The sequence below is a fragment of the Notamacropus eugenii genome, chromosome 2 (genome assembly GCF_028372415.1).
Source record: "Notamacropus eugenii isolate mMacEug1 chromosome 2, mMacEug1.pri_v2, whole genome shotgun sequence".
NCBI lineage: Eukaryota > Metazoa > Chordata > Mammalia > Diprotodontia > Macropodidae > Notamacropus > Notamacropus eugenii.
In genome coordinates, this window is record NC_092873.1 from 474,324,933 (window position 1) to 474,338,703 (window position 13,771).

At 38.1% G+C, this 13,771-nt stretch overlaps 1 protein-coding gene across 7 annotated transcripts in view; it reads right to left on the bottom strand.

The window, feature by feature from the left end:
* DNM3 (dynamin 3) overlaps nt 1-13,771 on the bottom strand; it is a 626,037-nt gene that overhangs the window by 354,145 nt on the left and 258,121 nt on the right. For 4 of the 7 annotated variants that reach the window (XR_011975664.1, XM_072648609.1, XM_072648607.1 and 1 more), the window contains exon 14: nt 13,077-13,106. The exons of the other annotated variants lie outside the window; for them this stretch is intronic. Coding sequence is in view for 3 of the 4 variants with exons in the window: in XM_072648609.1 (XP_072504710.1) it covers nt 13,077-13,106 (30 nt within the window). In the remaining variant the exon portion in view is untranslated. The remainder of the gene's footprint in view (nt 1-13,076; nt 13,107-13,771) is intronic. 7 annotated transcript variants of the gene reach the window in all.

Genomic DNA, 13,771 nt, shown 5'->3' on the forward strand with positions numbered 1-13,771 from the left:
GCTGGAAGTTCCTTTTTATGTTGAACTAAAATCTCCCTCTCTGCAGTTTCCACACACTAACGCTATCTTGTCATTTAGGGCCAAGTAGAACAAGTTTGGTCCCTTTTCCACAAGACAGACTTTCAAACATGTCATCAGAGCTTTTGTGTCTCCACTAAGTTTTCTCTTCTGCAAATTAAATGTTCCTAATTCTTCCAAACACGTCCTCTACTCAGCCTTGTTGCAATCTCCTGAATTAGCTTAAGTTTGTCAATGTCCTTCCTAAATGTGCCATTTTGCATGGAAGACAAGCTGGCTGAGATCTGACCAGGACATATAGGGGCACTCTCACTTCCCTTGTTCTGGACACAATGCTTCTATTAATGCACCCGACTTTGCAACTGTTTTTTTTTTTTTTATTATGTCACACTGCAACTCACATTGAGCTTGCAGTTCATAAAAACAAAACGAACAACAAAAATTAAAGGAGGATCCAAGCTCCTTGAAGCAGGACTATTTGGGTTGTCTTACCACAGTGCCTATTACGTAGGAAGAACTTAATAAAAGTTTTATTCATGTGTTTTGCAGAGCCCTGAGTCACAACTGAAGTTCCATCACAAATTTTCAGAGATTGATTCCCAAAGTACAAATTGTTTACATGATGAACTTTCAAGCTTAAGTCCTGCTCCCATTCTGAGATGCAGCACTTGGCACAATTTCTGTCACATAATAGAAGCTTCATTAATACTTATTGACTTTATTTTCTACAATACTCACATGAAATTGTTAGCTGCTCCTCGTCTATAGTTGGCACCGTGGTTTTTCAAATTTATTTGTCCACACTGACCATGCCACATGGAAACCTCAATTTGTGGTGACATCATCATCATCTCAATGTTGCTTCTCACCAACATTCTAACCTCCAGTAGACTAATCTGCTTACACAGCAATGGCCCTCCCCCATACCTAATATGTCCCTCTAGACTCTCACTCAGACTCCTGTCATCCCTCCCCATGTGCTCCTGAACCACAAAGCCTCTTCTTTCCTGTCTCCTCCATCCAGCTCAGTCTTATCACTCTGCCCTTCTACTAGCACTTTTCTGTCTGTCTTTTGAAATACCAGCCTTCCCTGAATAAACTCCCCTTCACCTCTGACTTTGATCTTTCACAGTTAACATCCTCAAATTAACTGAAACATGTTTTTATCTTCAGGAGGTTGGTGGCACAGTGGATACAGCACTGGACATGGAGTCAGGAAGAACTGAGTTCAAATCCAGGCTCAAACACTTAACGTATGACCCTGGACAAGTCACTTATCTTCCTCAGTTTCCTCATTTGTAAAGCTGGGTTAACAATACATTTACCTCTCGGAGTGTTGTGAAGTCAAAATGAGATAATATTTGTAAAGTACTTTCCAAAACTTCAAGTGCTACATAAATAGTAGCTATAATTATTGTTATCAGGACAATCTAGGAAAAGCTGACAATGATGGCCACTCCGTACCATTCTTAACACCTCCATTCACAGAGGGAGAAGTCTCCATACTCTTTTCTCCCAATTGATCAATCAACGCCACTGCTCTGCCACCATTACTCCACCATCTTTCCTTTAGACTGTTTACATCCTTGTCACCGTCACTTACCAACTTCTAAGATTCATTTCTTGATTAGCACTTGGTTTGTAATCCTCCTTTCTACTCCCAAAAATTCTGTCATCTGCCATCCAATATGGATGAGATGATGTCTGACCTCCAAAGACCCCCAACCTGCCTGACTTCTTTGATTCTCTTGACTTTTAGCTCCACACTACATCCATTATCATCTCTGAGTGTGTACATATTATCATTTACAATATCTTTGTCTCCAAAATATTTAATTCCGACATTTCTCCCTATGACCACGACCTTTTTTCCTTCCTTTTCCACCCTCTTTTTAACTCTTTCTGAAACTGCTCATTACCCTCATTGTGACCTTATGTCTCTCAGTCTTGACCAGCCTATCATTCCCATTCAAGCCTAATTCGTTTTGCTGACATGGTTGGCCATTTCAGTGGTCTTCACCACCTTGACCTTCCAGAGTTCCTACTCTGTTATAATCTCCAGGCTTGGATAATCGACAAACTGCCTTTGCTGCTTCTACTTCAGAGGTTCTCATATTAATTGTGAAAGCTGTGAAACCATAATGACTGAACCCACAGTAAATTTAGACTAATTTCACCTAGGCCCTTTGGCTGCATGGTCATGCTTACACTCATCTTTTTTATCACATTTCTTCAATTTTGCTTTTGTCATTCAGTTATTTTCAGTTGTGTCTGACTCTTTGTGATTCCGTTGGGATTCTGTTGGGGTTCTGTTGGCAAAGACACTGGAGTGGTTTGCCATTTCCTTCTCCAATTCATTGTACACATAAACAGGGTGAAGTAACCAGCCCAGGGTCACACAGATCAGATTTTAACTCATGAAAATGGGTCTTCCTGCTTCCAAGACTTGGTGTTCTGAGAGCTGCCTGGCTCCACTCTGCTACAGTGTCTTGAGTCATTGTCTCATCTCATTTCTTGACTTCACCACCAATCTTCTTTAAACAGTGGTAATTATTACTCCCCTACTGCTGATACACTAGGAAAAACCCTAGCTCCAGAGACAGAGAATTCGACTTTGAATCCCACATTTGAGGCTGAGTACCCTGGGCTTCAAAGCTGCTAAGTGAAGGATGCATGCACGTTCTCTAACATCACCTCCAGCTCTAGACATAATTTTCTAAAATCTATTGCTGTCCCACCCCAACATATTGTTCCCTAAAATAGATGGTCCAACCTAATTTCTTTATGTGTTTCCCTTCCCACAGGGAAAAACCAACAAAAAAAAATCCCTTCAATAGATCTTGATAACTTATGAGAAAAAATATGTTCTTTAACCAGAAATGGAAGGCCCTTTATATTCTGGATCTAATTTACTTTTCAGACTCATTCTCCACTATTTCCCTTCATAAGTTCAGTTTTCCTGCTAAGATGGACTACTCTTCAACAAGTACTCATTAAGTGCCTATTGCATGCCAGACAGTGTGCTAAGTTCGTCATTTCCTATGTTGTTCCCATTCTTTTGCTCATCTTGTCCAGTATACCTGGGATGTGCTCTCCTCTTTCCTTCTCTAAGGTCCATGTCAGGTGCCACCTCATCCATGAAGCCTTCCTTGATCCCTTGAGTCAGAAATAATCCTTCCCTCCTTGCTATCTGATAGCATTTCATCAGTATATTTTTATGTACTCAATGCATATTAAATTATTTTGTACCTGTCATCTTTCATCATTTAGCCGGTATTTATAGGGTACTTTAATGTTCTCAAAATACTTTACACATATTATTTTTATCTTATTCTCACAACAACCCTACAGGGTAGATAGTTCAGATATTCCCTCCATTTTATAGAACAGGAAGCTGAGACTAAGAAAAGCTCAGTGACTCTAATAGATCATAATCCTCTTGACTGTATTTGCTTATGTCTTTTTCATCTTTACATGCCTGTATACCTAATGCTTCCTATAGCACAAGTACTTAATAAATGTCAATTAAATTGGTTTAATTTTCTCTTAAGTGTTGAAGTTTTTAAAATTTCCATATCCTTTAACTGCGATATATTTATAGTTTGGGAGCTAACATTTTCCCCATGGGAATATATCTCTCAGCTAAAAACGGAAGTCAAAAAGGAAGTAAACAGAAATATTCCATAAAAATCTACTTTCCAGGAATTTTTGAGATATGCCTACCTGTATAAGCACAACATGAACTGTACTGTTTTGTACCAGTAAGCATTTATCTGTACATACCTAAAGAAAAAAGTCAGCTGGCAAGTGAAAGAGGTTTGCTGCCTCTTCTATCTACTTGATACTACGTGACTACGTAATCTAGCATAATCCTTAATAAGGATGATAATCTCAAGATTACTAGCAAATATGAAATTGTAAATGGATAAAGTTACAGATTTCAATTGAGATTAATAATTATCTCATACGTTTTTGACCTTCCAATATAAGGAACATATTTTCTATTTTTTCCAGTAGTTCTCTTATATAATTATCAGCATATTGGAAATTCAATTCATGCTACAAATTTATTATTACCTTGGGAGTGAAATTTGAACAGTCCACATAGAATTATTACTAACATTAGGCAAATGGAACTTTGCCCCAAGAAGACAAAATAGTGAAGAGACCACTTCTACTCCAGGAGGCAGAGTGTGCATTCTCTTTTCAGCACCCATCATCCCTCTGTCTCACCACCACCCCAATAGTCCTCTATTGGCCCGGGCCCTACAAATCCCTGGCTATCAACCCCCTAATTCCATTATCATTATATCCTCCCAAGGCTGTTCCCCCTTTGGGTGCAAGTGTACCCAAGGTTACTGCCTCACCTCTCTGGCCCCTTCCTTGCTTTTGTCCTACATGGGAAAAGTTTCCAGTCATGGTCCTGATTATACTCTGATGTCTCTGTTTTATTTTGTAAATGTATACATACCAGTCTAGTGAAAGAAATGTAAATGGAAAAAACTTTCACGGAGTTGAGGAATCCAACTTAGAACTAAAAATAGTTTCTGAGTCAACATATTATAATATTCTAAAACGTGGAAACATATTTTTCACCCTTGGGTTCATAAAAATCATTAATGTTGAAGAAAACTTATATATGCTTTCTTGATTTTCCTATAGACATTTTTATAGTATGTTCCTTCATAAATATCAACTGGAAAATATCAGTGATAAACTCCAAGTCCAAGTTAAAGTTCTTACCCAGTCCAACTATATGTCATAAAGAGTTTCCTCATGATTTCTTTTGTATGTCTTTTGGCTTCAGAATGATAGAACTATCACATTTCTGGGTAGATCAAAGTAAATGGGCTTCAGACTTGAAAAGAATCATTTCCAAATTCTTCCAATATGTTCATGGGATATATATTGCCTAAGAACTCCATATTAAGGGTACTACAAAAACTAAGACCATCAAAAAAATATCAGAACTAGCAGACCATAACCAAGGCAAGTTCCAGGACAATTAGATACCCAGTCAGTATGAAATGAGGATCAATTAGTACACAAGGCTAAAAAAACTACCTTGGTTCATGTCCTCCAGACCACTGGGTTATTTTGGAACAATCATGTATGCAGGTTTACACAAAACCTGATGCTGCCCATTCTAGAATTTAGAATATGCTTAAAGATTGCCTCCTTCCACCTTCCTCATCCTACTCCCAAATGTGAACAGTGTTCTTATGGATAATATTGAGAGATTCTCTTCCCTTTTCTTCTGCTCCTTACCTTTACCTCTCTCTTAGTCTGTCGACACACATCTATTAAGCACCTACTATGACCCAGGCACTAAGCTAAGTGCTAGGATACAAAGAAAGTGAAAAGACAGTTCCTGCCCTCAAGAAACTTATAGTCTAAAAGGGACAACAACATATGCATGACTATGCACAATAAGCTATAGATAGGATAGCTGGAAGTAATCACAAGAAGGAAGGCAGTAGAATTAAGGGGGAGCTGGAAAGGCTTCCCGTAGAAGGAAGGATTTTAGCTGCAACCAGAAGGTAAAAATAAAAAGAGAGAACATTCCAAGCATGGAAGACAGCAAGTGAAAAGACCTAGACCCATGAGATGGAATATCTTATTTGAGAAACAACAAACAGGCTGCCATCACTAAAACAAAGAGAACAGAGAGATGGTGGTGAGAGAGGGTAAGGTACAAGGAGACTGGAAAGGTAGGGGGCAGCAGAAGCCAAATATAGACTTTTTTTGTATTTGATATTGGAAGTGATAGATCACTTTGATAGCTGAACAAAGGATAAAATGGGGATAGGAGACACTTATGGCATGCAGACCAACCATGCAGTATTCTATATGTGAGGCGATGAAGCCTTGTACCAAGATGGTCGCAGTGTCAGAGGAAAGAAGGGTGAGAGAAATGAAAAAGGTAAAAATCAACTGACCTTGGCAACAGGCTGGACATGGGAGGGGACAGAAAGTGTTATGGATGACACATAGGTTTGGATGACTGGGAGGACACTGGTAGTGAAAACAGTGATAGGGAGATTAGGAAGGGGGGAGAATCTGAAGAAACACAAATCTATTCGAGCATACACAGGAGAAGAACCAGTAAAGAAGAGCCTCATGAAAATTAAAAAAATAAGTATGAAGGAAAAAAGGGTGGTCAGCAGTGTCAAAGGCTGCAGAGAGGTCAAGAAGGATGAGAATTTCAAGAAAGACCATTAAATTTCAAAATTATGAGGTCATTAGCAACTTTGCAGAAAGTAGCTGAGGTTGAATGATGAGGGCACATGATGGAAGTACAGCCAGGTGAGAAATGATGAGATGGGATGGCTGGCCTTTAAATGAGGGTTTTGAGACTTCCTTTTGAATTTCCTTTTGTGGACTGTTGTGTTCCCCCATTAGATTGTAAATTCTTTGAATGTCTTTTCTTCTTATATTTGTATCCCCATAATTTAGCATTGCATCTGACACATAATAGATGCTTTATAAACGTTTATTGACTGACTGGCAGGAGGCACCTGAGTGATGTGAAGTGAGGAAGAAGGAGCTTCGGGCAAATGGCTTTGCCTTTTTCAATAAAATATTAGGCAAGATTCTTAGCTGAAAGGCTTTGGGGAGGAAGAGTTATGGGAAATTTGAAGAGGGATAAAAAAAGTTTGGAAAAGCTGTGGTGGTGAGTGGAGGAGAGAATTAGAGAGGTATAAAAGGACTGCCTTGCAGCAATGAAGACCAAGTTGGGTTCATGTAAGACAAATTTGTAGTGGACCCAACTGGAATACTATTATGATATTGTACAGCTTTGTTCATCAGCACATGTGTAGAGAAGCAAAGCAGCAGGGGTTAGGAGTAATCCAAGGTTGACCCCAAGCTAAATGTATCCTGGAGACAGATAGCATTTGTTCCCGCAAGTAGCAAAGAGCCAATGTTTTCAGCACCAGGTAGGACAGCACCCTCTGGTGCCTATTATAGCAACAGACCCCTTTTCATCTAACTGAGCATGGGGAACTGTATCAGTCCTAGATCCCAAATTAGCCATAGGCAGCACTGATGTGACTAAACAATCTTCTTTCTCTCTCTCCTTTTTTTTCCTTTCCCTCCTTTCCTATTACTTCAGTCGAAAGTACTGTTTTACCCTCGAGTTCTCCATTAGCACTGTCTGACAATACGCGCATTTCTCTAGAAATTAATAAGCCCAAGCTTGCCCACTGTTTCCACTTCAGTTCCCTTTCTTATTCTAATTTCTTTATCTTTACTGCCAAGATCCATCTGACCTGAACCCCACAACAGCAAACACAGATCATTAACCATGCATGGCAAGCTTTCTCTTAGTCCAAGGTCCTGGCTTTCAGTTATCTCCAGAATGAGTCCGTGAGGTAAAATTACCTTCAAGCGCATAAACAAGTCCCAGTGGTTCCCAGCTCACCAGTCTCCACTGTTGTCTTTGGTCTTTTTCAGTAAGGCCACCATTGCAGAAACAGCGGGACTACACCCAAAGACGCAGACCTGGTCCAATCCTTCCAGGCCTCCTCTGGCCAAAAACATCTCTTGTTTTAAATTCTCCTTCCTGACAGACCTCTGTTTCTGTGCTTCTCACTGAGGAAGATAAACTGTTCAAAACTAACATGTTCAAAACATCCTTAGTGGGAGCTCTAACACTATGTCCCAATTGGGGAGAAGTATTTTAGAGCATAGGGAGCAATCCAGGTGGCCTGACCCAGAACGTGCCCTCTGGAAGCTTATAATCTTCAGGAAAAACAAGCAACAGTTAAGAGTCACTGATGGGACCTAACCTAGAATTGCCTACTTCTTTTCCCCATCACTTCTAGGAATCCTTAATTTTATTCATAGTTCTGATCCCCCAGATTATTGTGTATAGGGAAGGGGGAGGTAGTTCTACACCCTCTACTTCAATCAACGTAAATAACGCTCAGACTTCTCAAATGAATCGATCAAAGGTACGAACTACGTGGAAACAAGTCCAAGACACCTGTATTGAATTAATCAATTAAAAGGATAAACTACCTTAGTGTCTACAAGAGGAGTCCAGCACAATTATACCTAAATGGAACTTCATGAGCACTGCCTCAAGGGAGAAAAGGAGATCAAGTAACCTGAAACCATGAGTTGCCCCATTTGGCCCCATTTGTTCTCTAAGCTTGAGCCCAATTTTTCCATGAACCTGTGTATAATTGTGGGAGAGTTCTGATGGAGTGGTATTTTTTTTTTTTTTGCACCAACTGGTCTTAATATACTACTGAATAGATACATTTTATAAAAGCTAATTAACTCTGGCTAGCTAATTGGTAAAGGAGAGCACATCAGATGGGAGGTTAAGAGCGACAGTACCAGGAAACTACCCCCTAGAAAACTGAGAGGAGAAGCACTGAGCCACCCCAGAACCAAACCTGCCAGTGCTAGTGTGACTTGATAGGGTAAGTCCAGAGGCGGGGCTACATCAACTAATTCCTTTACTTGCTAATATCCTTAACAACACCCCACCCACTCCCTCCACCACCACAGTAGGACATAAACTCTTTGGTCAGGGAATGTTTTTATTCTATCTTTGTGTTCCCCAGCACTTGACAGAGCACCTTTTATATAGTAGATGTTTAACAAATGGTTATTATATTGATAATAATGGCATTTATATAGTGCTTATTGTGTGCCAGGCACTATGTTAAACACTTTAAAAATTGTTTCATTTGAGGCTCACAACAACCCTGAGAGGTAGGTATTGTTACTATTATCCTCATTTTACAGACAAGGAAACTGAGGCAAATAGGTTAAGTGATTTTTTTTCCAGGGTCATATACCTAAATAAATGTCTGAGGTCAAATTTGAACTCAGGTCTGTGCTCTATTCACTTAGCTACCTAGTTGCCTCTAGATTATTTGGGCTAGAAGACAGCAGATAGGTGAATTCAGAACTGGTTGAATAAGCAGACCTAAAGAGTCGTCACTAATGGACAAACGTCAACCTGGAGGGAAGTTTCTGAAGAAATGTGCAAAGCTCTGTCCTTGACTTTATTCCCATTCACATTTTTGACAATGACTTTGACAAAGCCATCAGATTTGTGAAAGACAAGAAGCAATGAGGGATTACTGATGAACTAAATGACAGAGAAATTTTGATAGGCTAGAACAATGTAAACTGAGATTTAATAAGGTTAAATGTAAAGTCTTAAAATGGAGTTTAAAAAATCAAGAGCATGAGTAAAGGAGAAGGCAGATGTGAGGATCCTATAGGTTTTAGTGGAATGAAAGTTCAATATGTCACCAATGGCACATTGTAGCTTTAAAAAAAAACTAATATCTTTAACATGAGAATGAAGAAAGTGTAGTCTAATTGTACTCAGGCAGATCACATATGCAATATTGTATTTAATCTAGATACCCATTGATTGTCATAGGAAATACAAAATTCCGATAACCCATAAATTGGAAGGGACCTTACAGATGACCCAATTCAATCTCATTTTACAGTTGGAAAAATTGAGACCCAAGAAATTAAGTGATTTTTCTCATGGTTAAAAAAATAGTAAATTCGGGACTTGAACCCACATTTTCTGACTCTCAATCAAATGCAGTTTCTACTCCATCTTGCCTGTTCCCGAGGAGCAAGGAGCTAAAACCAGTCTGAATTCAAATATTTTGAAGAATTAAAGATAAAATATGATAGAGAAACTCTGGTAAAGGCAACCCATAAAATAAGGGAAAAAACTAAATGGCCCTCATTCCTATATGATCTCTTTTGGATTATACAGTAACAGTGAAAAACAGTTCTGGGAAAGGAAGCTGAATCATGCAAGTCTTAAAATGTCAAGAAATTTTAATATAACTGTTGGTACTCTAAATGTAAGAGCCTTTCCCAATTGCCAGCAAATGGACATATTCCTGGAGAAAGTAAATTAAATCCATCTTGACATTCTTGCTATAAATGAAACCAAAAGAAAGAAGTTGCAAGAATACTCACAAGTATTTGTTGAGGGACAAAGAAAAATTGGTAGAGTAGATTTAACCCATATACCAAAAGACAACAAGAAACATTATTTCATGTTGTATGGTTATCATATACTGCAGTACTAATGATAAGTATTTTGGGGGGGAGGGGGAGAGTTAATTGATACAATCAATCACTCTTCCCCCAATTAAAAGAACTGACAAAATTCTCTAGCCCTAATACCTTTATCAGGTGTTACTATCTCCACTGAATCAATAGCATTAAGCTAATGTAAACTCCAATGGAAAGTTAGTTCAAAACCCAGACTTTCACGCGTCTGTTAACATAGAGGAGATAACAGGAAATTGCTTGAGGGAGGTTTAAGAGGATAGGGAAAACTGAAGCTTCTTTCTCTTCCTCTCCCAATATTAATGTTGATTTGTAAATAGTGGTTTGCATGGTTCCTTTCTCCAGCTTCTAGAGAGCCAACAGTTTGGGCCTTTCTTTGTATCTCTAGCACAAGGAACAGAACCTGACACATATTAAGAACGTAATGCTAGCTGACTGATTGATAGCTAGTAATGGGATGGTTAATATTCATTCGTTAGATCATATGAATAACCTTAACGATCATCAGAAAAGTCACTTTATAATACAAATGTAATTATGTAAATAATCCTTATATAGTCAATTGGATTAACAGTTCTAAGAAGAGAATCAGTAATGGAATGCTTGCCACAAATCGAACTCAATAAGGCACTAGCAAAAATATTCAACGTACCAAAAAAAAATTATCAAGCAACAATAACATAAATCCCGCAAAACGATGTATAGTAGAGAAATGGTCAGTCTTCATGATCCCCTCCTTGCTAGCTGAAATCATGCGGTAAAACACAGGCTGAGTTGGAAATAGGGCTGGGCTTTACTCTTTATGGAGAGTGTTGTCTATTATTTACACTCTTTCAACAATTGTGGACAATTAAACTTAGCGTCTAGTTATCAAGGATAATCAGTTAAAATGGGAAATTCCTACATGTTTCCAATCCAACCAGTCACCTACCACCAGGGCCATTTCAGAGGTGAAATCCTCCTTAGACTTCCTAACCTGCCCCTCCCTAGCAGTTTGTTTCATGACGTCATGAATGTTTTTCCCCATGAAGCTTTTATGTTTTGAGAGTATCCTCTGATAACTTAATTTGTCTTCATAAATTAATTTGGAAAAATTCCTGAGTGTGTTTTGTGAAGCTTGTTGCAGTCACCAAAATCGTTAGCTAAGATGCTGAATAAAAGGTTGCTTTTGTTATTTCAAATATGTTAGAAGGCAGACTAACCTGTGGCTTAAAAAGAAACCTTTCCAAGTCAGGTCAAAACCTCAGACGACAGCGTTAAAAGTCAAAGATGAAGTGTGAGAAGTTAATAGAAGAAAACAGAAAGCTAATAATACCTCATCACAGCAACAGATCATTCCCATTTCATACAAATATATCCAGATTGATAAAGTTGTTCCATTTCATTATTTAAAGCACACTGCAGTCAAGCCAGAAAAAAAAAGTATCCAAAGGAATATTTGCAACACAACATTGTATAATAACATGCTATTAACGCTGGGACATATAGCATATGCTGCATTTGACACTACTGATCTGGTTTTATCCTTCAAAATGCTAGAGCTTCTTTAAAAGGTGGCATTACGCTATTTAGTACAAAATCACAAATGATTATGATTTTACTCATTATTATGCAACTAATGTTGCATTTCATTCCCTTTTAATACTGATGAAATATATAATATGCCACATATAATACATATATACATACACATGTATGTATATATTTATATACATTCATATATATACACACACACACATTTTTGGGGGGTTAGAGAGAATTTTTAAAGTTAGAAAAGAGAGATATACCTTTACACCCCAGAATGTAAGCCCACTGAAAGCAAGCATGACTTTTTTTTTTGTCTCTGTATGTATTCCCAGACCTCAAACAATTCCTGTTGCATGGTAAGTACTTAATGTTTATTGTTTACTGGATGAACACTAATGAGCTTTTTGCATAGAGACATATAATCTTGATTTGCATATTAGTCTCATCAAAATAATTTGCTATAGAGTGTTATTTTTTTAAAATTCTTTTTAAAAATTCATTTTTAACAATGGTAATAACATTGGCATACCTAATCTTTTTCCTTCAAAAGCTGCATCAAATAATATAGAATTAATGGGGAACAAGTTCATCTTGTTCTCAAATAGCATGTACACATACTTTAATGGAAAGTGAGACTTTCTCATTCAAACTGCAAAAAATAAAGTTTGAACAGTCTAAAAAAGACCTTCAGCAGAATCTCTTCTGCCCATGTCAAGTCAAAGGTCATGTAGCAGTCTTTCTGCACCCACAGAATGTTGTTTCTAAGGTTCTCTGGCTTTTCCAGTGCCAAAGAATTCCCAGACCTAGTCCTTTGCCCTGTCTCTGTGTTTAAAAGGATTAGATCTTAACTCACACAAAATGTCACCTAGTTTAAAGTTGCTGTTACCTATTTATTTGTACAAAGTGTAGTGAAATGGGTTTTGGTAACACACACACACACACACACACACACACACACACACTCTCTCTCTCTCTCTCTCTCTCTCTCTCTCTCTCTCTCTCTCTCTCTCTCTCTCTCTCTCTCTCCAGAAAATTTATCCACCTTTCCAAGAAACAGTTTGTATTTGTTGGAACTATCACAAATGAGGAGTGGGAAACTTATGCCTTATAACAATACAGCATAAAAGGATAGAGATTTTAGTCAATTAATGATTTTAATGATTATAAGACCCATGACAATTAGAGGAATATCAAAGCATCCATAGTGTTAATGGCTTAATACTATAGCATATTACGTTATACTAGTTCATACTTTTAAATCACAGCAAGTTATTAGCAGTGAAGGGATGAACCTTCCTGAGGTTCTTATTTCAGTGAGAGGATGTTACAGAGAAGACAGCCTAGGTTTAAAAAAAGAAATTAGTGGCAAGCGCTAGTGGAGTTAATTAGTTAAAGACAAACTTTTGCACTTGGGGAAGCTGAATGAAAAAGCAACAGTAAAGCTTACAGAACTTAGCTCGTACAATTTGCCTTGAAGGCGGAAGATTGGTTCCCTGAAATAGCAAAGAAGTGTGTTTTAGTTAAGAAAAAGTTTCTAGAGAAAAATCTGTCATTTATTCCTTCTCCCTTCAAAACAATGAACATGACAGAATTCCATCGCATTTATCTCATTAACCATTCCTCTGCATCACAGAAATTTACACCAGTTACCAAATCTTCATTGTTTTGACTTGAAAAGAAATAACAATGCAAATATTCATTATCACACAAGACGTAACAGAAACAGCGAACTCTGAGTTAAGGCGATCTCTGCAAAGCGCTGAGGTTAGTCAGACAGCTGATCAGCCTCAAGGATGAATGTTTTAAAGACCAAGTCCACGTGGGTAATTAACCTTTCCGTAAAACCAATAGAAATTCTGATAAGGAGCAAATCAAGCAACAGCCTTCTTCTAGGAGCTGTCCCTTCACTGTTACCAAGCTGTGCAAACGTGTGAACTAGTAAGCAGCACCAGGAAGCCCATGCACGTACTCACCAGCACTTTATCCTTGAACTGACTCACAGATTCAGTGATCATCAGATTAAATTTAGGGGCAACATAAGCAGGTAAAAGAGTACATAGAGGATAGGAAATGAAAATTCAAAAAGCTATGCAAATAGCAGAAGTTATTAAAAAGAAATCAAACTGTTAGCAGCACAAAACAACTAATGAAACAACTG